This window comes from Sprattus sprattus, assembly GCF_963457725.1.
Source record: "Sprattus sprattus genome assembly, chromosome: 11".
Lineage (NCBI taxonomy): Eukaryota > Metazoa > Chordata > Actinopteri > Clupeiformes > Clupeidae > Sprattus > Sprattus sprattus.
The window spans coordinates 13,660,619-13,688,576 of record NC_137909.1 but is presented as its reverse complement, the minus strand read 5'-3'; the positions used below and the strand labels follow the sequence as shown (position 1 = coordinate 13,688,576).

Below are 27,958 nucleotides of genomic sequence, written 5' to 3'. Positions count from 1 at the left end.
GCAAAGATTACATGTATTATTCTTTCCAGTGATGCAGGTTTATCAATTTACATCATGTGGAAACACATGCATTCACACACTCATCTATATACACACAGCTGGGCAGACATGATTCAAAAAGACCTCTTACCATGCGAATCACACACCTATACAATCACACTGCTTGGGGGGAATAGCCATCACGTCCATGTGGATCTGAGAGTGCCAATACAAAGGTCAAAAGCCAGGTCAGATGTCAGTGTAACTGTTGTGTGCCCCTTCATGGCATCACACAACCGTGGCTCTGTTGGTAAATGTTGCCAAAGAAACATTCACCAAGGAAACCAGTCTTATATGTGTTGTGCGTCTACTGTTCCAAGGTCCCATGCCTGCACTGATAGCAGCTCCCTTTGGATCTGCTGTCATCTGCATACTTCTCATAAATCACCTTTCGTTTGGTTCCCCACTAGGCTATATCAGGTCCTTTCAGATAATGCTGGAGGGTTTGACATTGGAATTTTGTTTTTCCATTTCAAATGTATGTGGTCATGTGACAAGGTTTTGTCTGTGTGTACCAATTTCCCATGTTATGTATTTCCAAGGCCAGTGTGTGTGTGTGTGTGTGTGTGTGTGTGTGTGTGTGTGTGTGTGTGTGTGTGTGTGTACTGCCCCACACTCATTCCCTGTCTCTTATCTGTGTCCCTGTCTGTCTCTGTCTCTGTTTCCATGGCAGCCGCAGGCCCCCGCCCTCCCCCTCCAGACCCAACAGATCCACAGACTCCTCCTTCTTAGACTAGTAACCCCTCCCACCGCCATGACAGCAGGAACACAGCCACCCATCCAACCAAAACAGCTGACCTCTCCCAGCCACTCCCACCAGACCTGCCTCTCTCTTTCTGTCTACCCACTCTTCTGCCTCAGAAATGCATGAACACATAGTAAATATCTACCAGTAAAAACACACACACACACACACACACACACACACACACACACACACACACACACACACACAAACTCACTTTCACAAGAAAATAGAGCTGTGTGTTGGAAGAAGGAGTGTGTGAAGTATGCATGGAAGGAGAGAAGGTTTGAGAATCCTGTGCTCCCTGTAGTTAAAGGTTTTGCTTTTTGGTTTCATTTGTTCAGTTTGGCCCTCTTGCTGAATGAAAGAATACTTTCTTCCCTCACGCTGATCTTTTTCTTTTTCTTCTTCTTCTTCTTTGCGTCTTGATTCTTGTGTTTGGGTAGTAGTGGTTTTCTTACTGCCGTCTGGCTTACCTGCCAGTGGCCATGAGCACAGCACTCTGGTCTGGGTCTGATGCATTATCTCTGTCCGACAGCAACTTCCTGGATGGCTACCAGTCTGGGGCAAAGCTGGGCCAGATCAGGGCCATATTTGAGCCATATCCGGGCCTAATCTGCTCCAGTCGGTGCCAGTCTGGGTCTTAGGGTTGTGGGATAACTGCATCTCCTGAAGTGCGCTGTTTTCTTTAAGAGAAAAAAAGACTCATGGTCTCATGTTCTTGTCTATCTTCTGCCTTTTTAAGTACATGGATCTCTGAAGTGTCAGGCCAACTGTCCCTGCATTAGTATTTGGGATCAACAACCGTCTGGCATTCAAAACATCACCAAGTCCTCAGAGAAAATCTGTTTTAGATTAGATGTGCAAATAAAGTGTATTACTATGAACTGCTGAGTAGAAACCTGCTAGCCACACAATGTAGCAGTTACTCCTCCTGACCCCTCAGAGATCTGCCTCTACTCTTCTATTTCCACGTTCTCTGTTATCTGTTCATTTTGCATTTGTTCTCGTTCATGTCTCCTTTCTTTTGTCTTATTTCTTTTCTTAGTTAGCCATCCCAGCAAGGGCAGTCCCTCTCGTCCTGAGAGTCCCCTGCCTCCGTTCAACTCTTGATTTTCTTTGCCTTATTCCCTTCTCTTTCTTTCTCTTTTCCTCTCCTCCTCTCTTCTTTGTTCTTCTCAGCGGAAAATGAGAGACTTACAACAAACTATCCAGAAAATACACCCCCCCCCCCCCTCAAAAACAGAAAAGAAAACAGACTTCCCCCCCCCCCCCCCCTCCCCACCAGCACAACCACTCACACATGGAAAGGAGGAGAGAGGAAAGGAAGGAGTGAATGAATCAAAAGAAAGAAGAGAGGACTTCTCAGGGCCACAGCTGACATGACTTCTTCTGTGCATCCATGTCTGAGTGAGGACGAAGAGTGAAAAATGATGACGGAGGAGAAGGAGGAGAGCTCCCTCTTGACTTACAGGTTGATCTTCCAGTGTTTTGGATGCTCTGCACGTTTTTCCATGGCCCTATCCTCTCGCCTCATGTGTTCTTCTAGGCTCTGTAACACTGTGATGACCTCTCTGCCCCCCCCCATCCTCATGTTTGTGATGATGCAGTAGAACATATGCATTTCAGAACAGTGTTAGTAAGCTCTAGTGGTCAAACTCTCTAGCCATTTCCTGTCCCTTAGTTTTTGGCATGCTGTTCCCCTCTCCCTCTCCCTCCACCTAGTCCAGACTAGGCCTGCTGTTAATCTGGTTGAAGTGCTCATTCCACCCAGGTGACGCGTGTGTTTTACTCTCCTCTCATCTCCCCAAGCACCATATTTACACGTAGTGAAACAGTAAAACTAGCGAGGCTGGATCTACTTAGAATGTGCAATATTTATCTCTGGTGGACAGGTCATCTTTAGAGCTGTCCACACACACACACACACAAGACACATTTTAGATGATCAGAACTGAGTAGAGTTAAACACACAAATCAATGGGGGACTACTTTGATACACTGATGTTTTGAGAGGAGAGAGTTGCTGCTGGATTGAGGCTGCTGGTGGATTTTTAGAATGAAAGAATCTTCTCCTTTGCTGCTTGTGAGTAATACTGACTGATAACATCAGAGGTTTAGAATAAAATACAATAAAAAAAAATACAAAACACTTCTGGCCTATGCAGAGCTCATGTCATCCAACCCTTCATGGTATCGTTTGTTCTGTTTATCTCTTGAAATACATGGGCTGACCACCCATCATCTGTCTTTTGTGATTGTACTCGTTTCTGTTTAGCATGGTATCCCCCTCCCATCCCCTAAGGTGGCCCAAACCAAAACCTGGTTGAAGGCAATCAGGTGTTCATCCTTCTTCCTCTCCTCCTAAGTCCTATCCCAAGACACTACCCTTCAGTGCTGCCCCCTAGCCCCAAGTCTTAGCCATTGCACCTAGCAAACGAGAAATGATTTAAAGAGTAAAATAGTTTATCATGGGCAAATCTTAAATGTTACGTATGTTTGTGGTGCACCTGTCAGAAATGTACTAGTTAGACACTAGTTGACAAGTAAGATTAATAACGTTTCAGCTGTTATTGATAATTTATCTTGAGTAATTATGTCATGGTAATACTGGTATTTAAAAATGACAAATCTACAAAGGGAAACAAAGTAATTGTGATCTGTAGAAGAAAAATAAAAGAAATAAAAAAAATATTGTGGATCTTCTAACTGTCAGTTGTATAGTAGGCAGTGATTGAGTGTGTGACATGTAGCAGAGCTGGAGATCCACCGTGATGAATGAAGATGGCTGAACGAGTGTGTGTGTAATTATTCTGTCCTGCTGTGACATGCCCTGTGTTTGTCCACTGTGGGTTGAAAGAGTTTCTCTAGCAGGACTGACTGTGCTTTGTCAAGATTAAAATCAGTGTACCAAAACAACTTCATTTGAATGTCGTCATTTAGAGGTTTCCTCCTCTTAACAGACTCCACTATCCAACGCAACGTCCAGCGTAGCATAAATACACATCTTTTTTTTCATTTGCGTATGCTCCCAGGATATTAAAACCAAGATTGTGGTGGTCTGGGGACCATATCCCTGTGGAGGGATATTAAAATGTTTGTTCTTGTTGTCCATATGCCTTAAAGCTTTTCCTAGTCATAAAAAGAACACCCCCAGAAACCTTTAATCTTCTACATACATGCCACTTGTGCATCAATGTTTTTAGTTAGAGGACATATACAAAAACATCAAGGCATGTCAGACTACAAAAAAAAGTCTAACAGGCCTCAGTCCCTTGTTAGTAAAGCACCCAGTCGGGGCCTAGTTAAGCTATTCTTAAGCTTTCATCTTTTTATTAACTCGTGTTTAAGTCTATGTGACGGCACACGCTCTATTAGCACACACATTAACACATTAATGAGAAGCCTTGATCGCTTTGCTGATTCAGTTTTATTTCAGAGGGAAAAAAATCATAGCAGGAAGAAATCACATCAGAAATATACTGCTGAAAGCCATTTCAATTGGATTTTTTATGGTTCCTTCATTGTGTTTCCAACAACCTACAATGCATTAAAACTGATTAGTTCAGATACCTATTCCAAATAAATAGAATATTTCATTTAGTTAACCTTTTTTTCTTATTAAATCACACACCGCACCCCTGCCTACCTACATTTACCAAGACTCCCCTAGCAACCCCCCAGCCAATGGGCTCAAGAGCCAGGATTTTAAACAGTGGCAAATGGTGGCTCACAGATTCGCTGAACTCTGTACAATAAGTCAGAGTCATTACTAGTCTGTGATGGAATTTGTTTGATGTTGACTTGGTTATTAACTATAACGACTCACAAAATGGCCATTTTCAGATCTTCCTCAGAGAAAGAGGACTATGCTAATCTAGCACAGGTTTGCTGATCCTTGACCGCTCACTGGCTCCCAGCGATCCAGTGACCTCTGATACCACTACCACCTCTATGCACCCAGGCAACTGAGCCCAAAGAGTCCACTAGGGGGCACTAGGCTTATCATTCGCTCACTCACGCCAATCTGAATGAATATACAATATGTTACAGAGTTACAGTATATACATGTCTTTTACAGCTGAGACAACAGCAAGGCTGCCAACAGCCTCAATCTTCTGTTGACAAAAAGTTCACAGAGAACACACAATATGTGAGGAAACAATCAATCTGTGAATAGAAGAATTAAACATAGCTCTCTCTTCGAACAGCAAATGACCCCCTTGCCAAAAAATAAAAGACCCCCCAGGAGTAAAGAACTAAACTACTACTAAACCAAAGTGCTCGTTTCAGGGTAGACCCAGCCTGGCTTGTAACATGTAAACTACAAGCCGGGTTACAGTGATGTCAAGACATACTGTACACACACCTGAAGTCTCTTGCTCACTCTCTCTCACTCCACACACACACACACACACACACCTGCTCATTTCTCACATGTGCGACAAACCACCCAGTTACCATGACACAGATGCAAAACATAACTCTTGAGTTGCTAGCAAGGCAAGCCCTGCTCACATATCCAACCGTTCAGTGACCACACACACACACACACACACACACACACACACACACACACACACACACAAAATAGGTGAGGGGGCATCTGTAGTCAAGTGCAAACACCTGTGAGTGATACTTGTGTTTAAAACATGGGGCTTCTGTGATGACTGGGAATAAACTCTTTCTGTCCTCTTTATGTGACTGGAATCAGCTACACACACACACGCATACACATACACCTCATGCTTCCTTTAATATTTACACCTTAGCCTGATTCTCTCTCACACACTCACACGCATATAAAAATGCCTTGTCAGCGCCCCTCTCAGAGTTTCCTTTCACCTGTCTGACCCTCAGCCGGAACACGCCGGAAGGCAGCCAGCCTCATTGAGCTCTTGGACAGGAATATGAAGCAAACTATAAACAAATAAAAAAAAGCCACCCTGTGGAAAACAAAAACAACCAAAACAAAACAGGCAAAAAGGTTAAAGGTCAAACGATTCTAATGTTGAATAGGGCACACTGTTAAATGAAACCTTGGGAATTGTCTGAGGTTAGAGTAAAACAACACTCTGCATACCCCACCAACTGTGATAGTCCTGCAGCGCTACTGACTGGACCCGTCTGAATTCTTGAGTGACATCACAGACTCTGATCTCGTTCAGTAAGCCCTTTCATTTGCAGCGTGTAGGTGTCTGACTGTGGTGTACTTTAAAGTGTCTTTGCCAGAGGTCAGTGGGTTAGAGTTAAATGATAGAGCTACCCAGAGGCAGAGGGAAGACTACATTTCCCATGATGCAGCTTTATGCCTCATCTTTGTTCTTGAGCCATCTTCAATCTGCTACCCCAATGGTCAGACTACTCTGCAGAGAATAGAGTAAGCAGCACCCTGCCAATATCTGCTCCGAAGTCTGCAGGCTTATCTGACACTTAGGGAAGTAAAACTACTACAGCGCAGGATGGCTATAAACCAGCTCTTTTATAAATAGCATTATTACACACACCCATCACATACAGACCTTGTGTCCAGTTCTCAGTGTTTTTGTCTGGGTATATATATGAGGGGTTGGGGGATAAACTCTGCAGAACATACACTTCCATCACACACAGAGGGAATACCATAAATGTAAGCTTAACACTGTGTTCTTTCAAAAGCACTAGTGTCTCATACCCATTTCATCACTACATCCTAAGCTCCTACCATATCTAACTAGGCCAACACATCCCTCACATTACCATGCTGCCCTACACCAAAGGACTCGTGACCTTCTCCAGGAGTCCCTACTCTAGTCCTTCAGTGTGGTTTCAGAATTCCATCCTTTCTCTGTGTTTACAACAACACAGTCTATCCAACCTGCCTCTTCACCCAACAGTCCGTCCAAGCCGCCATTTTGATTTGGTTCAGAGTGAGCATCTGGCCAATCACAAGGCTCCTTCATCATTCTCTTGTCCCAGCAAAGCCCACTACACTTCTGATTACAGCATACACACACACACACACACACACACACACACAACACACAAAACTGAGGGATGGAAGCAGTGTTTTTAACATTCAATCACATGCCTTCGGTCTCACTCTTTTTGTTCAATCATTTGTTTTTTGGCATGCTGGCTTTACAACAGCCAGAAAGAGCTAATGACATCTATTCAAGTGTTCAACAATAACAACAGAGCACTTGCCTGTGGGCGTGACAGCCCAATAGACAGCGGCCCATCAAATCCAGTTTCTCAGAGAGAGAGAGAGAGAGAGAGAGAGAGAGAGAAAGAGAGAGAGCGGACGAGAGAGGGAGAAACTGGGCTATAAAGTAGCAGATATCGGACACTTTATTGCTCTCCTTAGTCAAAGGGGAGGCTCTAAGAGGCCTTGGAAGAAAATTAAATAAAACAGAAAAAGAAAATAAAGAAATATGTGTACTGATGTACAATAACCTCTGTCCTGATAAACCTCTGCTTACGCGTCTGATAGATGGACCTTTTCCTTTTTTACAACGAGTGATGTGCTATGACGTTCCTCGCTCAAGCACTGTGGTACAGAGCTGTGGCTCAAGGGAATGGAACCCAAGAAAAGCAAAGGAAGAAGCAGGAGCAGAAGCAGAAGTAAAGATGAATGCCCATTCACCCTCACACAACTCCTGTGCCTCTGCACTCCGGAGTCCATTTATAAATAATGATAAAGAACGGACACTTGACTCCACACACAACTCCCGGAGATGAGGACTGAGAGAGAGAGAGATAGAGAGAAAGAGAGGGCTACAGTCAGGGTAACACGGGGTGGCTTTCGTTATGCCATCTCTCTCAGACCACCAGGATCTTGACCTCGTCGTGCTCGTCAGGCCTGTAGAAGAAGGGGATGCAGGGGTTGTCGCCCAGGAATGGAGCGGCCCGGGCCTGTGGGTTCTGGATCTCCTGCAGCAGCTGCATGATCTGCCGGGCCGTACCATCCTCTTTGGGCCTGAGGGTGGCGCTGTCGCCCTGCCCGTCCGCGCTCTGCTGCAGCTGGGGCTCCTCGCTGGGTTGTGCTGGCGGGTCAAGGTCCACCGCCACACTCATGTCCATAGACTCTGTACAGACAAGAAAAGGGTTTGATTAACACAAATGGATGGATGGATGGATGGATGGATGGATGGACAAATTAATGAACAGTGGTGAGGGAGCGTGGTGGATGGGTAAATAGATGGATGGATGGATGGATGGATGAATGGATGGAGGGATAGATGGATGGAGGGATGGATGGATGGACAAATTAATGAACAGTGGTGAGGGAGTGTGGTGGATGGGTAAATAGATGTGTACATTAGTTAATGGATGAATGAGTGGATGAATAAATGATTTAGGAATGCATTGCATTGCACTGTCTGTGTGTGTGTGTGTGTGTGTGTGTGTGTGTGTGTGTGTGTGTGTGTGTGTGTACCTGGCCCGTCTATAGCGTTGAGTTCCATGCGTTTCTGAGCGGGCTGCTCCTCCATGTCTGACCCCTCGGTGGCGCTGATGTGTGGGTTGCCGACGGCACTGATGTAGCGGGTGTACCACTCGTTCCTCTCCCCCACCAACCGCATCACCAGATCTTGCAGCTCCGCCAGCTTCGCCTGCCACGTCACAGCGGGCATCACGTGTTACCATAACAACGTCACAAACTGTCACATGACACGCATTCACTTCATGTATGATTGTGTTCCCAGGGTAACTTAGGTGCTGGGTGTCTGTGTCTGTGTAGGTGAACAGGGGAGAATAAATGGTGTGTGTATATAAAGGAGGGAGGGCAGGTTGAGAGAGAGAGAGAGAGAGAGAGAGAGAGCATTCATACCTTCATCTCCTCCTTGTCTTGGGCCAGCATGCTGATGTACTGCTCCTTCTCGAAGTGCCTCTGCTTCATGATGGCTCTTTGGTTCTGGTACAGAGCAATGTACTCCCCTACACAAACACACGCACATACAGACAGACAAATACAAATCAGGAAAGACCCAGATCTAGCAGTGAATGTCAGATTTCAAGATGCAGCACACAGTATAGGTGTTTCTGAAGTCAATACTCTGGATCAGTGTTGAATTTAATGGAGTAGAATGTGTGTGTGAGTGTGTGTGTGTGTGTGTGGTTGTGCTCACCAATAGTATCGGTCTCTCCTGAAAGTTGTATGCAGCGGTGCTCAAGCTCCTCTGTCCTCTCCTTCAGGTCGGCCTTCTCCTGCATTAACCTCGTGAAACGATCCTGAAGCTTCTCCATGGCAACCCGCAAGGCCTCATGCACCTCCGCGGGCACGTCCCCCGAATCCCCTGCACGCACACACACACACACACACACACACACACACACACACACACACACACACAAGCATTGTGTTTAGTCCTTCCTGCTCCCTTGGAGTCTGTCTGGTTAGAGAAGTGAATCCCTATGGACTCTCACACATGCCTGTCAAACACAGTGTGCCTATCGTCACTTGTTCACATCATTGGCTACAGACCGGAGGGTTATGCTCATCCTATAGGCCCTTCCAGGCCACTTGAGTCTGTGCCCTTCTCACCGGTGTTTTGAATGGAAACGCTGGGAAGGTACACGCTGTCCTCCTGCTGTTGCTGCTGCTGTTGGCTCAACACTGCCATCTGCTGGAGGGCGTTCTGGTGCAGTCTTCTCTCCAATTCCAGCTGCCTCCTCAGCTCATCGCGCTCACCCTCCAGACGAGATAGCACCAACTGCATGAACTCCTCCTGTTTGGGGGGCGGGGTGGGGTAATATTTACATGTGGGCTATAGAGTGGTCTGCTAATCTGTCATCATACTGATCTGTCTTCACACTGTAAGGACTATAAATTAAGCCGCAACAGCAGCTGAGCGCCACATCAGGACTGGCTCTGATACTGTTCCAGCACCTAGGGAAGCCTGGCAAGGCGTACTCCAGGGCTGCGAATAAACGTATGTCAACCCGACAGGTGGGGTAGGGTGTGGTGTGGGGTGCAAAGGCCAGGAGATAATAAAGCCACTCACCATTTCTTCCTTGCTCTCAAAGTCCTCTGGGATTGCGATGACGGACTTCTCTGCACCCTCTGGTATGGACTGACTCTCCAGCCCATCGCCTAGACCAGAGACAAAGAGACAAGGAGAGACAGAGAGAGAGATAGACACACAGACAGACAGACAGAGAGAGAGAGAGAGAGAGAGAGAGAGAGAGAGAGAGAGAGAGAGAGAGAGAGAGAGAGAGAGAGAGAGAGAGGGAGGGACAGACAGACAGACAGACAGACAGACAGACAGACAGACAGACAGACAGACAGACAGACAGACAGAGAGCAAGAGACACTGGTTAGGAATCTAGCAACAAACCCGAACAACCAATACGCTTCTTGTCCTTCCTTCACTTTTACAAATAAATAGCAGCCCCTGTCCCAGTGTTGGCTGAACTCATTTGAAGAATCCCCTGACTGCAGTGTGTCTCTAGTGCCCATGTTAGCACCCAGGACTCTTTCAGCTTAAACTGGCGCTGCATGTGTGACCCACCCTGGTCTCTGGAGGTGGAGGCCAATACTGAGCTGTTGAGCAGATCCTGCATCTCTGACCTCAGCTCCTCGTTGTCTCTGGCCAGCTGGTTCAGCTTCTCCTGAAGAGGAAAGAAGGAAAAGAGAGAGAAAAAGAAATGTGAAAGACAATTCCAAAAATAAGGTAAAATGTTTTCAGCATCTATTTTATCTGACTAGCAGGAATTTTGTACATGAGAACGGTCATAACCACCAACAACTCTCCACAGAGTGACCCTGAAGGAGCCATTTTGTTCTTATAGTTCCTAATACTATGATGCAGTGAGACCTTAGTCCAAAGGACAAACTAAACTTGCTCATTGTACACCACTGTTATCAATACTCCACTCTGCAGTACTATTCACTCAAAGTAAAAGTGAAGCATCATGAGCTCCAGCCTAAGCAGGCTTTAAGAGACCTCCCTGACCTGCTGCACCAGGGAAAGACACATCCTGGAGGGGAGCAACTACAACAGCAGGAACAGTACACACTTAGAAAAGTCAAACAGGATAACAAAATAAAATGGAGGAAAATGGAAAAGACACATACAGTATAGAGGAGAAGAGCAGAATATAATAGATTAGAGGATAGAATAGAATAGAGTAGGACCAAATAGAATAAAATAGAGCAGGACATAACCCAGAATAGAATAAGGAGAATAGCGTGCTTACCTCTGCCTGCTGCAGCTGCAGTTGGCTCTGCTCCACCTGCACTTTGCCTTGCACCTCGTCGTGCTGCAGCCGGTCCATGAGCTGCGCCTGCTGGAGAATGCGCTTGTGCAGCTCCTCGCGCTCCGCCACCAGCTGCTGGTAGCCGCTGGAGTACTGCTGCAGGTGCGCCGCGTACTGGTCTCGCTGCTCCACTGCCGACGCCACCTCCGCGCCCCGCTCCTGCAGCTGAGGGGGGGAGACGCCAAGGAGATAAGGAGTGAATACATGTGAAGGACTGAGGACCCCATTGCCATCAAGGGAATTTATGTTCTGAATATCTTAATTTATGATCCTAAAGCGGAGGGGAAAAGACAATGACAAGAACAGGAAATATAGATAGAGCCACCATACGAGTTATTTATGTACTAATCAGCTCCTGGCGGTTGGGGACATCAAACTGGTATGAATAACTAGTAAAACATCACAGACACATAAGGGCAAGACTGCCTGGTGGGTCTGTTCAACAGGGCCTTGTCAACAAGGAGGATTAGGGATGCAATTATGAACATCTCCTATAGACCCAGATGTGTATGAGGCAAACATAAGCCTTGGCTTTTTGCTTTCTAGGTTTGGCAAGAGGGACATAGAGAAGAGTATTAGGAGAAAGACTACTGAATATAGACTACTGAATGTAGTAAATACCATTCAAGCCAAACAGATCCAGAGACCCCAATTGAATACTCTGGCAACTCATTCATGTATGGTGCTGCCATCACCAGCTAAACTACAGTGGGCACACACATTTACCAGGGTTTTGGACTTAATGCAGAGCTATGATTGTAAATACTGAAGTAATGTACTGGGTACGTTTGGGTGTCACTGATGGTGACCATGGTCTGGCGAGCGAGGTGCATGAGCGCTCTGGTGCAGCTGCGCGAGGGGGCCCACCTGTTCTTTGGCATTGTGCAGGCCTTCTTGCAGCTCACCCAGCCGTCGGGCCAGCTCCTTCTTCACGTACTGCTCTGATTGGAGGCCGCTGGTCAGCTCCATGTTCTCATTGGTCTATGGGAGAGAAGCAGGATACGAGGCTTATACCAATACTTATACTGTTAGCTGCCAAGACCAACCATAATAACAAAACACACACACACAGAAAGGGACTTCTCTAGCAAACAAACACACATAAACAGACATAAATACACCCGATGAAAATACAAGAGAGAGAGAGGTAGTGAGAAAGAAAGAGAGAGAGGGAGGGGAGAGAGAGGTAGAGGGTAAGCGAGGGAGAGGTGTGGTTGTTGTTTCTCACCAGCTTGACGAAGCCGTTCTGCATCTCGGCGAGCTGGTCCTTGAGCTCTCGGTTCTGGGCGAGGGCGCGGCTGATGGTGGCCTTGTCACTCTGAGCGTGCTCCAGGATCTGGCGCCGGTCTTGCACCTCCTCGGCCGCCTGCTGCGTCTCCCTCTCCAACTCCTCCAGACGAGTCTCCTGCTCCTGGCACAGCCGGGACAGCTGCCCGTTGTCTTGTACCTACACACACACGCGCAAAGAACATAACAAGACAGTCATATAACTACCACTGGCTGAGCACTTTTCTGTCCAAGTGTTGAGGGCCTGCCTGCTCTGTCTGGTGTGTGTGTGTGTGTGTGTGTGTGTGTGTGTGTGTGTGTCTTACCTGTGCCTGATACTGTAGGCTGAGGGCATCTCTCTCCTGCTGGGCCGTGTACAGGGCCTCCTGTAGAGCCTGCTCTGCCTCTGAGGGGCCTGAAGGGGCCGGGGCCACAAGGTGCTGCTGCTGCTGCTCATGCAACAATGCTACAGAGACAGAGAGAGAGAGAGAGAGAGAGAGAGAGAGACAGAGAGAGAGAGAGAGAGAGAGAAAAAGACAGAGAAAAAAAGGGTGGAAGGGAGGAGGAGAGAAAAAAGGGAGGGATATGATGAAAAAAGTGAGTGAGATGGAGGAGAAGGTGTCCATCCATGCCTATGATGTCTAGTAGCCACAAATAAGCAGTTGAGAGCAAAGCTAAGCTAAGCTAAGCTAAGCTAAGCTAAGCTAAGCTAACCTATGAGTTGGAGCCCTTGAGGGGTGAGGGGTTGTGTGAGCTCTTACCTGCTGCACTCGTTAGCTCAGAGACTTGGGCTTCAAGCTCCTGGATCTGTGTGCTGCTCCTGTCCCTCTCCTCTGACAGCAACGTCACCTGCACACGTAGACACACACACACACACAAACACAAATACAAACACACACTTTTTACATGCTAACTCAGCTCTCACAGCCAGTGTACTAATAAATGGACAGAAACGGTGTGTGTGTGTGTGTGTGTGTGTGTGTGTGTGTGTGTGTGTGTGTGTGTCATTCTAAAAGTTTGGTGTGAGTGTGTGCTTTAATGCGTATGCATGTGCCCCTGCCTATAGGTACTTCTATGTGCATGTGTGCACGTATACATATACATATTACACGTGTGTATAACTAATGGAGAGGGAGAAGGAGAGGGAGAGAGTGTGAGTGTCATACCTGAGACAGAAGCTGTTCTGTCTTCTCCTTCCAGACTCTTCCCTCCTCCTGGTACTGTAGGGCATACTGGTCTCTCTCTGTCTGCAGCTGAACCACTGACTCATTCATCTGCAACACAACACTCTTACCATGACAACTGCTCTGTGTGTGTGTGTGTCTAAAGCTGGGACAATGACTTAGAAAACAATCTATTAACACACAAACTTGTGTATGTGTGGGTATGACTGTTGGACATACCACTCCTGATCAGGAGAATCTCATATAAAGCAAATAAAGTACTACAGTAGTGTGCTCCTCCTGCATCACATTATACATTATTACAGTGAGGACCTACATGGGTGGTTCACACACACCATAAACACACTACACACTCACCTGGGCAGCATGGACCTCCAGATGGTGTTTTTCCTCCAGGAGCAGCTGGAGCTGCTGCTCATCAGAGGGAGGGCCAGACTGGCTGGAGAACTGAGCAAGAGAGAGACAAAACGAGAGAGAGAGAGAGAGAGAGAGAGAGAGAGAGAGAGAGAGAGAGAGAGAGAGAGAGAGAGAGAGAGAGAGAGAGAGAGAGAGTGACAAACACAATATGGGTTAAAATACAGGATTCTAGGTACTATCCTCACGTCTTTCTATGAAGGTAAGTTGTTGTATTTTTTCCTCCACCTGTGCCAGGCCTGGATTTAGTCTCTCTCTTTCCTCCCGAGCTATTTAGGACTTGGACAAAATGGATCCTATTCCCATTCACTACATATGCTATTCATATTCACAGTTCCCTCTCCCTCTCCCTCTCCCTCTCTCACACACACACACACACACACACACACACACACACACACACACACACACACACACACACACACACACACACACACACACACACACACACACACACACACACACACACACACACACACACACACACACACACACACACACACACACACACACACACACACACACACACACACACACACACACACACACACAGCTGCTCTCACTGGCTCAGATATATGTGTGTGTGTGTGTGTGTGTCATCTGTTCAAGTATGACATCAGCCAGCTCTGGACACTTGCGTATGTTGTGGTTTCAGTGTGTGTGTGTGTGTCTAACCTGTTGCAGCATGCTGTCGGCCATCTCCAGGCGTTTGCGCATGTCATCGAGCTCCAGTGTCAAGCTGCTGTTCTCACTGACGCGCTGACGTAGTTGTTCACCCAACTCAGAACTCTGCTGCCGAGCTTCCTCATTAGAGTTACTGCAGGAAGAGGAAGAGCGAAAGAGAGAGAGAGATAAGGAGAGAGGGAGAAGATAGAGTGGAGAGAGAAAGAGAGAGGAAAGGAAAACGAGGGGAAAAGAGAAAAAGAAAGAGGCAAAAATGGAAAATGATACCAAGCTTCAGCATACACCCGCCCACACACACTCACTCATTCACTATCTTAAACACCACAAGCTTATGACTTCCACTGGAACATGCCCCCTCATCCACTTTCTCTCACACACACACACTCACACACACAATCTTAAACGCAATAAGCTTATGACTTTCACTGTAACACCCCTCCGCGTTCAGTGTCTCTCTCACACACACACACACACACACACACACACACACACACACACACACACACACACACACACACACACAAACACACACTTACTTTAGTCTGAACACCTCCAGCCTTAGACTGTCCCTCTCCTTCTCCAGCTCTTTGTTATGCTGCAAGAGAGGAGCAATCTTACTGCAAAGCTACGGACTACTGACACAGCAGGCATTGTGTGGAGCCAAAACTATCACTACTTGTACAAGCTGTGTTTTCTGTTAGTGTATGTACTGTATGTCTACTTGCAAACTGAACGGACACATTACTTATATTTATTAAGTACAGTTAATGTTACAGCCTATGTGTCTGTGTGTGTGTGTGTGTGTGTGTGTGTGTGTGTATGTGTGTGTGTGTGTGTGTGTGCTGTCATCAAACTGAATTGAACAAAGGTTGCAGGTGTGAAAGGGTACATGTGATGGATGTGTACAGTACTAAAACTAAGAGGAAACTGATTCGTCATTCGGTAGAGGCAGTATTGTGGTGTGGTGTGGTGGGTACCTTGTCATGGTGCTTCTGCTGGGTGGAGACGGTGGATAGGGTTCTCTCCAGTTCAGACACTCTCTGCTTGCTGGCCTGCAACCGATTATTGAGCTCCTCTGCGTCCGCTGGAGGTGTACGCACACACAAACACACACATTTAACGCAACAGTAAGGAGTTTTGGTTAAAAACTAGCAATCTAACTACCAAAAAGGCAAGACCCATGCAAAATCCTTACAAACACCAGCACAGCTCGCACTGATAAAAGTCTTGCTAGCATGTTAGCTCATGCCTTTTAGCAATATAGTTGGCAATGCCGTGCTGTGAAAGCTTTTTATTTTACACACAAAACTGCATAGAGTATAGCCTAGGTATCTACTTACAGTGAAAGGTGTGTTTATCTGTCCTTAACATGAGCATATACAATGATACAAAATGTCACACACACACACCTGCTTTCTGTCGAGCCGCCTGTTGTGTGTAGGAGAGGGCAGTCTGCAGCTCTGTTTTCTCCGACACCAGGATGCCAATGGTCTGGATGTGTACCTGTTAAAAACACATAGACACACACACACACACACACACACATTAAATAAAAAACACAAGTTGTACTTTCTTAGAAGTGCAAAACCAAACAACGACACTGACGCTATGCATTTTTGATCCTCCACGAGTACAATCTCCTGAGCTGTCAAATCTCACATGGTCATTGTTCATTACTAAGCTGGTTGGAGCCTGCTGTAGAGACAGACACTGACAGAGAGCCCAAATGGCTGTCTATATTCTGCTGCCTTCATAAGAAGAGGGTAATGCCACGTGGCAGTGCTGCCACAGGCAGAGTGAACAGCACATCTGGCATCACTGACAAGTACTACTGGTCCAGGTTATTAAATTATATCAAGATGCCTGCATAAACAAACACCAGCATGGGCAGAGCACTGTCATATGGCCAATTCATGGAGTTACTTGACTAACAGTGAATAGTGAATAGTATGTTATATATACGAATAGAACATGACTAGCACAAAGCAGGCTGGTACACTAAAATATGCATGTAAAATGCACAATCACAGAGGTAGTTGAAGTTACATTACTAATGGTATGAAGATAGATTAACAGAGGTTGTTCCCGTTAACTACTATAAGACGACTCTGCGTAGACTATGAGCGGTCCAATGCAGGTCCTGGAGCTTGGTGGGAGGGCTGGGGGGGGGGTCTCACCTGCAGCTGTTCCCTCATGGCGCCCTGTTCCTTCCCAAACTTCTGCTCAAACTCTTTACGCTCCTGAGGAGGGAGGACATCAGAGGCCACCTCAGGTTACTCACCCACTTCACATGATAACATCCTCATGAAACCCAGCACAGCGCAAGACTATCTGCTTACAGTCTCAATCTGAATTTAGTCAAGTTAAGAAATTCAACACCTAAATGAATGTTTTTTTTTGTCAATACCCATTCATCCACTCAGGTCAATTAGTCTGAGCTTAGAAGGCGAAACGAAGCACTTTGGATCATTACTTTAGTTCATACAACAGGTACACGTCCAAATCATGATTTACCTTTTGGAGCTGGTCACTGAGCTCTTGGGACTGTTGTGTCTGCAAGAGAACATCACAGGGAGTAGAGTTAGACTGACATACACAACCTATTCACAAACATACTCAAGACTTAGTTAGACTCACAAGCAAACCCCACCCCACCCCATTCACACACACACACACACACACATACACACACACACACACACGATGGCAGCAATCTGTCTCTAAAGCTCTGGGCCCTTCCCTGAACCACCACACCACCCATCTACAGAGCACAAGCCGGGAGACACAGCCAATCAGAACAGCAGTGATGGTTAGCAGCTAACAAGCTGAGGACCTGGAGTTAGCACAAAAAGCAGCGGAGAGCCTTTAAGCCTATAAGGCTTTCAGGGTGGGTCATAGAGGCAATGCCATTTACAGGCTTGGAAGTTAAAAGGCCTCAATTTAAACTCAGCTGGATAGCAGGGGTAAACACTAATTGAACAGATAACAAATTACAACTTAAAGAAAAACTCAGACAGACAAGCATGAATGAGATGGATATAAAGATAGAGTCCAAATCAGTGGATGGGAATGATTATAACTAATCAAAGAAAGGCAAGTCACTGTGGGACTGAGCAGTACATGTGCCCAAGTTGCCAACATGCAATGCACCAATCGTGCATGTGTGAATAAGTATGTAGATGTTTGTATGTGGTGTGTATCTGTTTTAGCGTCTACTTGAAGGAGTCTGAGAGTGCACGCATGTTTGTGTATGTGTGTGTGTGTGTACATCTGCGTCTGTGTAAGTGTTTGTGCACTAGTACATTTGTGTCTGAGTGAGTTTCTGTCTGTGCATGTGCATGCACCGTGTGTGTGTGTGTGTGTGTGTGTGTGTGTGTGTGCATGCACCGTGTGTGTGTGTGTGTGTGTGTGTGTGTGTGTGTGTGTATGCACCGTGTGTGTGTGTGTGTGTGTGTGTGTGTGTGTGTGTGTGTGTGTGCATGTTGCGTGTGTGTGTGCGTGCGTGCGTGCATGCGTGCGTGTCTCTGCCGGCAGTAGCACTCTGAGCGTACAGACACACACTCTTACCAGCTGCTGTAGCTGGGAACTGAGCTGAGAGTTTGTTAGGTTGCTGGAGTCCAGGGCAGCTGACAGCTCCTGGTTCCTAGCCTGACGTGCAGACATGCAGAGAAAGAGAGAGAGAGAGAGAGAGAGAGAGGAAGAAAAGAGACAGGGAGGGAGAGAGCGAGAGAAAGGGAAAGAGAGGGGGGAGAGAGAGAGAGAGAGAGAACAGGGGGGGAAAGAATTACAGAGAGAGGGAGAAAGAGAGAGGAAACGGAAGAAAAAAAGAGAGGGAGGAAGAGAGCGAGAGAAAGGGAAGGAGAGGGAGAGAGAGAGAGAAGTGTGATGATATGGGAAATAGGTGTAAGTGAGCAGGTGACAGGGTGAAGGGGAAAAAGCAAAGGAGAGAGTGAGTAAAAGAAGGAGTAAGAGTGTCAGATAAGGTCAAAGGAGTGAGCGGATGGAGATAAAAAAAAGGAGGAAAAGAGAAAACAAAAATGAAAATCGTCAATATTTAATGATATAAAACAAGACAAATGTGAGATGGAGACATTTTTTCCCCTTTCAAAAAAACAGCAGCTACTGGCCAGGCCTCATGGATGTTTTGGGGAGGGGTGGGGGGGTGGAGAGCCGAGTTGCAGAGAACGTGACAGTAGGCTCCAGTTCGTGATGAGCTATATATGGCCCAAGCCTCTCAAAATACACACCTTGCTGACTGTCCAACACAGGGCCATTTCCTGCTAATATGCATAATAACTACTGTCTACCAAATGGTGATGTAATGTGTTCAGTTAAACATAAACATGATCACAAAACAAGTGGGTTACATTTATTTTTTATGAGAAAAGCAAGTATAATAGGCCTTTTCACTGTTGTTTTTGAATCAATACATAACCTCAAACCTGAAATGCAGGAAAAAGATGTAAAAGGACATATTGTGATTCCTCACACATAACATGATTAAGACATGAGGCATAAAAAATAATGCAGAATTGAAAAACTTATCTGGAACACAGAGACAAACTGAATATGCTCAGGTGGAGAGTTCACACAATCCCCTGTGTGTGTGTGTGTGTGTGTGTGTGTGTGTGTGTGTGTGTGTGTGTGTGTGTGTGTGTGTACGTGCATGAGTATGCAAACTGAGTCATATGAGCCACTGCCACCTCTGCCAAAGACATTCCAGCAGGGAGGAGAGCAGTGAGAATGGCGTGATTGTGGCGGAGAGCAGCGAGAATGAGGAGACTGTGGAGGACAGAAAGGAGGTGCAAGACCTCCGAGAGAGGAGGAGGAGGAAATGGAGGACCCTGAAGAGTGCTTCCTGCTCCTATCCTAGGCTACCTGTAACGGCAATCTCTCCTCTCCACACTGCATAAAATTGATCTCAGTTCAACTCAACTCTGGATTACACAGAGGCTCAAAACAGTAGCAAAGGATGAGAAAATGAACCCATGCCTTAATGAGAGCAAGAGTTTTCTCTGATACTTTCAAAACTCATCGCAACTCCTCTCAGGAATACAGAGCGGTTTGAAAAAGAGCCAAGGATATGTGTTAAGAAAATGACCACGTGTCTTAAAGAGACAGTATGCAACAATTTGCCACTTTTTGAAGCATATTCCTATGAGCAAATAGTACTTGTCTCATCTTCAAATTAACTTCCATGGTATATGGTCATGTGAAGGACAGATGAACACACCTTTAGTTCCAACTATCCACCCAGGCTGTGCAAGATGCAGTTTTGAGCTGTGGTTGGGACCACAAAAAAAAAAGCTTTCACCGCATGACATCGCCAACTAGGTGCCCAAAAGACATGAGCCTTTTGTCAGTGCCAATTGTGCTGTTGTTGCCGTTCGTAAGTGTCGTTTTTGCGTGCCAGTGGTTTGATTGCTAGTTTTCAATCAAATCTCCTGAATAATGCCTGAATGAGGTCAAGAGCTTTCTCTAATAAGTCCCTTGAGGGTGGAGAGAAACTAGCTGGTCTGGAATCAGGTGGGGGCGTGATGACGAGGGGAATGTGTTTATCAAAATGCTATCAGAGTGCAGATGTCCTCCTATTAGTTCCGGCTAGATGCACTGGATCCAAACTCTTTGATCTGCGGGCTATGTTTGTAAACAGTAATATTGGATTGTGGGTAGTTGGTCTCCTGATCGCTGCCTGGTAAACACAGACAGAATTTCCAACACAGCAGTTAAGCCTTATGCTCAGGTGATCAAGGCGGTCTTAAAGTGACACATCATTAATCTCAATGTGCTTCCATGCATTTACACAACAGCTGTTGGTCTCTGGGCTACACGGAGAAAGTGTATGTGCTTGTTTGTGTGTTTGTGTGTTAGTGAGTGTGTGAGTGTGTGTGTGTGTGTGTGTGTGTGTGTGCGCATGTCCTACCTCCAGTTCTTTCTCGTTGACTGGTGAAGGGGCTCCGTCTCCATTAACATACGTGGATGACTGGGGTGCATTCAAAGAGAAAGGATGAGACAGGTCAGCAGTTTTGTCAACAAAAGGAGGAAGCACATACTCAATTCCCACAGCACTAGGTCAAGGAACCGAGATATAATGGTTTTCTTCGCTTCCAAAGGATTTCTGGCGTTTTTGGTTGTCTGGTGGAAAAGATGACTGTAGGCCTAAGATGTAAAGTGAAGGCACGGTAAGGTGTACAGTGATGTTTAAAAAGCCACCAGTCACTCAGGCATCAGTGTTAAACCCCGTTTGTCCTGATCTGTCCCAGGTTCACAACCATTCTGGGCCAAATGTGTTGAAGTTAGCTACTACCTCCATGGTTGCACCCTCCTCTATGATTGACACAAAACCTAGAGATGCTGGAAATTGGAATGTTCATTCTACTGTTTGTAATTCTGGTGGTGAAGGAACAGATATTGTATAAACTGAAATATATTTGTTTGACCCCAAAAGTATACCGGTCTCTATGCTTCTGGTTGTGCACTGGGTTGAAGATTACTGTCAGTTTCATGGGTGTTAAATTATGGGATGTAATAATAATCTATAATCTGCATTGATTATGAGTCACTCAGGTAGCATCTGACTTGCACACGTCAGACCGTGACCTGGAGTGGCCATGGTACTGTTTGAGATTGTCTGGGAGTGGAGGCTCACCCCAGAGAGTAGGCCATTGAGCTGCTGGGAGAGCTGCCGGAGGCTTTCTGTAGACGACAGCGGCCTGAAACAACCAAACACACTTTAATTAACGAATGAAAGAGACGCATATCAAAAAACTGAAGACACTTTGTGACAGGTAAGGTGAGCTAAGCCTTATTAATAACAACTTTCTCTGTCCTATAATTTCACAGAAAAAAAAAAGAAAAAAGAATGAGTTCCTTTTGGCAGAGCATCAGTGTCAGTGTAGCATATCAGCAAGTCTATCAGCAAGGCCAAGTATTAATCCAGTGTATGCAAAAAGGCAAAAGATTAAAACCAAAAACAGAACACTAATAAAAAACGATACAACAATGTGTCGGTGAACAAAAAGGAGCATGCAGATCACAAATAATCTTCTCCATTTAAGCACAACACACTCAAACAAAGAGGACAGAGTCATGATTGTTGGTCAGGTGTCAAGGCTACTCACCTGTTGTCCTCTGTAGAGTTTTCATGGCAGTTGGCATCCTGGGTACAGTTCTGCAAAAAAGCCAGGAGACACAAGAGTGTATGACTAATAAGAGAGAGATGCAGGGGAGATGAGGAAATCTGCCCATTTTCTCACACTGATCTGCCCAATCACAACATTCTTGTTTTGAATCTCAAAACACACAGCCAGACTGCATGCTCACATGATGAGACAAAGTTAGTGTAGTGAAGGCTGTAGTGGTCATGTAATAATGGGGGCATGATGGGCATGGGATGAGACATTCAGTCAGTAAAACATGTCATATAGAGACAGATTAACAAACAGACAGAGAGACAGAAAGAAAAACTGACAGGTAGGCAAATAGACACAGGCATACAGACAGAGGCGCAGGCAGGCAGGCACCAACAGACAGATACACAGACAGACAAAGGCATACATACACAGATAGACAGATATATAGACTGAAGCATACACAGACAGACAGAAGCATACATAGACAGATAGACAGATATATAGACTGAAGCATACACAGACAGACAGACAGACACAAGAGTGTATGACAGACAGACAGACAGACAGACAGACAGACAGACAGACAGACAGACAGAGAGAGAGACAGAAGCATACACAGACGGACAGACAGACAGACAGACAGACAGAGGCAGGCAGGCAGACAGAGGCAGGCAGACAGACAAACACCGTAGACAGATAGACAGATATATAGACTAAAGCATACACAGACAGACAGACAGACACAAGAGTGTATGACAGACAGACAGACAGACAGACAGACAGACAGACAGAAGCATACACAGACAGACAGAAAGAGGCAGGCAGACAGGCAGGCAGGCAGGCAGACAGACAAACACCAACAGACAGACAGATATACACACAGGCAGACACACAGACAGAGAGGCTGCGAAACAAACCTGCAGGGCAGCAGTGTCGCTGACACACTCAGGGTTAATAGTGCTAGCTGGGTTAGACACGGGAGAGCCACGGCCAGCCTCCCCACTGGCCTCCTCCTGCAGCTGGGCCACCGGGGAGTCCTGGGCCTCCGTCTCAGCTGGGGCCTGACACAACACACACACACACACACACTCTCAGGCAACTGATCAGGTCAAATGCAAATACACCCTGCTAGTTGGATTCTTAAACACACACACACACACACCGCACAAAGTAAACACACTCAGTCACAGCGCACATACACATTCTGCTAGTTATATCCAGATGCAGATCACTGACCAGCACAATAGCATTCACAGCAGCTAGTGGTCAAGCTCACGCAGAGTTCAAAATGACAATATTCTCTGTTAGTTTAAATATGATGAAACAAAAGTGTATCAGCTTGATGTTTCATTTGTTAAAGAACACCCTGGAGGCATGTGACAGTTTGAACCCTTTGCAGTAGTCACACACATGTACACAGCAACATAAAACACAATAAATAATTAAAATCTTATTTAATATCAAAAGATCCAGAGTAAATTAACACGAATGTACCACATGAAGGTCAACGAGGCTTGAACACACATGCAATGCAGTGATGACACACACACACACACACACACACACACACACACACACACACACACACACACACACACACACACACACACACACACACACACACACACACACACACACACACACACACACACACACACACACACACACACACACACACACACACACAACCCTGAGGATGAGTCTTAACCATATGTGATGCTGTCCCTGTCTCAGGCATGCAAACATGGAAACACAAAACCAAGTGCCTGCTCTTGTACTGTCACATCAAACATGCTAACAGCGCAACATGCTAGGTCTCACACAGCCAGTGTGTCTGAATTGTAAATATAAAATGAACCAGCCAGAGAAGGAAAAACAAAAACCACATGCAGAACGGAGAAAAACAGAAGCAGGAGGAGAGGGTGATAGAGTAAGGGAAAGTGCAAGAAAGAAAAGAGAACCAGAGTGGGAGAAAGAGAGAGGGAGAGACAGAGAGAGAGAGAGAGAGAGAGAGAGAGAGAGAGAGGAAGAGACAGAGAGAACCAGAGAGGGAGAGAGAGAGAGAGAGGAAGGGAGAAAGAGAGATAGAGGGGGTTGGTGAGTGAGTGATGAGAGGAAGTGTAGACAGCTCACCTGACTGTTGACAAAGGGAGGCAGAGCTACGCCATTAGTGATACTCATAACTTTGAGAATACTGTCAATCTGGAGAAGAGGGGAGTGACAGGGTGAAGCAGAACGAGGTTAGGTAACGAGTGAGCCAGCAAATGAGAGAGTGAGTGAGTGAGTGAGTGAGTGAGTGAAGAACGAGAGTGCGACAGGAGGAAGAACAGACAGCATATTCAGTGGCTGGTGTCCACTCTGTGACCCTGACTAAGGATCCAGCTCTCGCTCCTCATGGGAACAAACTGTGCCTCAGCTACTTTCCCTCCAAACGAACACTCACATGAAGATTGGTTTGTCAACAGCCTCAGAAATCACATTAAAGGCCACACACAAAATCCGACAGAAGTACATTTACCTATGGAGGTCTAGATGGCTCATATTGTTCTAAACTGGATCGTGCCACACATAGTGGCAAACATAGAACAAAAACAGTATCTTTTATTCAATCTATTCTTGTCTATTTCAGCTCCACTTCCTAGGTATACCTTACATTCACTTTACTCATCTTTCCCTGGGTAACACACAAATTCCACCCCCCACCCTCCTCAACCCTAATTATACACTATGCTTGTTCTCCTTTTCCAAAGAGGCAAATGGACAACACTCATAAGCATTCTTCTTCTCCCAGATCTTTTAAAAGCTTCACATCTCCTGATGAGCCCTTGAAAGGCACCAAACTTGGAGGACCCATCAAGGTTTTGTGAGAGCCGAGGTCAACCTCAAGCCAGGAGGAGACACTATACTGCAAAGTTGCCGTTTAACCTATCTATCGTCCATGACAGTACCACCATCTAGTAACAGCTTACCTAGCACTGTGTGTCTAGGTGTGTGTTCATATGTCTGTGGGTGTGTGTGTGTTTTGGAGGACTCACGTTGTCAGGAGAGTTTCTGTCAGGAGTGGAAGTGTCCAGGTGGTTCCCGGTCTTCGCCCTCCGTTTCTTCTTGGGCCCCACAGTGCTGGCAGGCGAGGCACTCTTCTGCTGAAACTCCTTCAGCTGTGGGGACAGCAAAACAAATGGGAAACATCGCTAGAAACATCCTGAAAGATTACACTAGACACAGTATCAGAGAGACCCCCCTCCCAACAGCCTCAAAACACCAGAGAACATGTCAAAAACAACCTGAGAGATCACACTAGACACCGTATCAGAGAGACCCCCCTCCCAACAGCCTCAAAACACCAGAGAACATGTCAGAAAACAACCTGAGAGATTACACTAGAGACAGTGCTGGCAGGCAGGGCACTCTTCTGCCAAAACTCTTTCAGCTTTGGGGACAGGTAATACATCAGGAACAACAGCAGACGACCTCAAGCTTAATAAACAGTCACACAGCACAAGTAAGGCCCCAAACAGGCTAATGTGACCTCACCTCACATAACCTCACACAAACCTACAACTCAGAGGCATCTCTGGAAATTACACTGGTGACCGCCTCAGACTAAATCAGGGTTTATCAAGACAGAAAAAATCCTGAATGTGACTAAAATGTTGTTAATTCCTAACTACAGATGCTAAAACTATACTATGACAAGTGATATGACAACAGAATTGTCAAGAATTTAGTCTACAATCATTCATTGACTGAAGTACACAGTAACTTTAAGCCAAAACACATCACACACTAGCTACCAAGCTATCTTCAAGTGACTCTTTTTACAATTATGAAACATTGTGGCCATCTCATTGACTTCACATCTCAGACCAAAAGGGTGTTTTTTTCAGCATGAAGTTGGTTTACCTTTTGTAAAAGACCCTAAATATGCATTGTTATCCTGTGGTGTAGGATCCTGAATTGCAAATGCACCCGGTCAGGTCACATTAAACAACCTAAAATGACTTCAGGTGGTCTCACAGACACAACGTTAGTAATCCTCACAGACAACCTCTGAGAGTCTTACAGACAAACCAAAACATAGCTTCTGAGGCAAACAACCACGTGGCCACCCCACTGACATTCCATCAGTTTCACATGCTTTTCTGTGGGACTTCCACAGTCAGATAATCCTTCAGACTTAGAACTGTTATCAGCCTCCATCGTTCCATTGGACTATGTTAAAATGGAAGGTGTGTTTAGCCTGAAGGGTTATATGATGCAGATTTTCAGTGTCCTCTAACCTTTAAATTACTCTTAATGGAGGATGTCCTGAGTAAGTAAAGACATTCTCTTCCCAATTTGCCCTTTTAATACAACACCACATTACTATACCAAGTTAGCTAAGTGGCATATCAATTAATTACTTTATCTTATGATCACCATGACAATTCTGATACATATGGACTTAAAGTATTATACCACTGGTTTCATCATGCTGCTCAGACCTCAAAGTGGTCGTTTCCTCTTGTCTAAGTAGTGGTAGCTAAGGTAGGATTGGACAAGGGCCGTTCTAGGGAGGAGTTTCGCGAACGGTAAATTGCACCACTGGAGAGACAGGTTTGAATACCATTCCTAATTGCAATAGAGCATAAAATAGCATAAGGTTCTAGAACAGCTGATACTGACAGAGTCACATACCAAATACTTAATCTGTTGTTGGGAATGACGCCAATATTTTAACTAAATACATACCAAATCACAGAGTGGTCGGTTTACAACCGTGAAGTAACATCACAGATTAGCCCCATGTGTGCAAGAATGTGACAGCTGTCACGGGGTGGGGAAGAGCTCCTATGAGACATCTGCCTTTAGCCCCTATCTGGACAGTGGATTCCTAGTTGTTATCACTATCACACGAAGATAGGTCATAGAATGACTTGAACAAGAACACGTCTACAAAAGCTGCCAGACAATACAAAAAAAAAAGACATCCATTTTGCTACTTTACCTTGCCAAGGATGGCACCCGGTTAACGTTAATCACCATAAGTAACATGTTACCATCATTCCCAACATCATCGCCTCAAAGTAGCAAGCTAGCTACTACACAACTTTAGCAAATAAGTGTGATAATCCTAACGTTACTAACATACCAAACAATCAATAACTAACTGTTGTCAAATAACTGTAGCTAACGTTTTGCGATTATAATTTGACTGAACTCAGTTACCTAGCTGGCCATCAACAATTTACATTTTTATCAGCCAAAGATGAAATCGATGCTATTAACTTTCAGCGGTTGGTAAATTAATTGAACTTAGATATATGACTAGCTACCAGTAGATGTTTGCAAACACAATGTTTAAACGATATAGCACAGCGAGTACTTTAACACAAGATTGTTAATTCAAACGGAATAGCAAGGTAACTAACGTTAGCTAGCTATCCTAGTTGAGATACCGGCCAGAAATTCAGGGAATGCAAACCAGCTTGATAACTGGCTAGAGGTATTAACGTAATACCAGAACACTAGCCACGTCAGTTCAACCATGAAACAAGCCACTACGCAAACCTTTATATCCTTACTAAGTTAACCACTTTACACATCTACAAACTTTAATGTCAATCAAGCCAAAATATCCGTACGTTCAATTGCAGCCACAGATCCGGCGAAAATGGTTTTGACAGGCTAATATTAGATAGCTAGTTGGTGGTGCTAGCATGTACCTCGTTAGCTAGCTAGCTAACGTCAAAATGTCTCACACAGGGCTGGCCCAGGATGAACATCCCAAAAGACAGATTCAATGGCGGAAAATACAATTATAATAACAGCAGTTGTGACTGCCTCGCATGTAAATGATATATGGTTAGAAAACATGACAACGCCCAATGCCAATAAGATAAATGCACCTTTCTAACCAAGGCCCAAAAAGAATCCCCAACATTTCCTGAAATGAACAGACCGCCAACTGCACGCAATCTGGGGATGATCGGCAGTGGAGAACTCGGTAGACGTGGAATGTCAACATCCATGAAATCACCAAGAAACTATTCACTGCAACCCCAATCAAAGTGATCGCTTGTTTTCTTATTTAACTGGTACATACAGTTGGCGTAAATAAGACTTTGCATTAAAGTTGTTTGATTAGTTTGTTTGATTTTTACCTTTTTCTTTGCTGCAGCCAGTTTGACTTGCCTACTCTGGTCGGCCATCCTCTCTTGTCCGCTGAGTGAACGGCACCACGTCATCAATTTAGCATCCGTGTATCAAACGCA

The 27,958-nt window shown here is 45.5% G+C and overlaps 1 protein-coding gene across 2 annotated transcripts; it reads right to left on the bottom strand.

Annotated features, from left to right (window-relative positions):
• Positions 1–4,201: 4,201 nt before the first annotated feature.
• golga2 (golgin A2) lies at positions 4,202–27,931 on the bottom strand (the record flags this gene model as incomplete). Of its 2 annotated transcripts, XM_080847682.1 has the most annotated exons (27): positions 4,202–7,851; positions 8,202–8,376; positions 8,595–8,701; positions 8,893–9,060; positions 9,309–9,492; positions 9,769–9,857; positions 10,276–10,375; positions 10,964–11,188; positions 11,891–12,004; positions 12,252–12,470; positions 12,616–12,755; positions 13,051–13,138; positions 13,456–13,563; positions 13,831–13,920; positions 14,563–14,704; positions 15,108–15,166; positions 15,549–15,655; positions 15,981–16,074; positions 16,749–16,811; positions 17,086–17,124; positions 18,139–18,219; positions 20,495–20,554; positions 21,221–21,284; positions 21,693–21,742; positions 23,838–23,906; positions 24,740–24,862; positions 27,848–27,931. In XM_080847682.1, the coding sequence occupies 27 exons, from the start codon at positions 27,929–27,931 to the stop codon at positions 7,586–7,588; spliced, it is 3,108 nt and encodes a 1,035-aa protein (XP_080703808.1). In that variant the 3' UTR covers positions 4,202–7,585. The 2 variants fall into 2 exon arrangements, with proteins under 2 accessions (XP_080703808.1, XP_080703809.1); XM_080847683.1 differs by lacking the exon at positions 23,838–23,906 and having other exon boundaries at positions 27,848–27,895.
• Between the last annotated feature and the right edge of the window lie 27 nt (positions 27,932–27,958).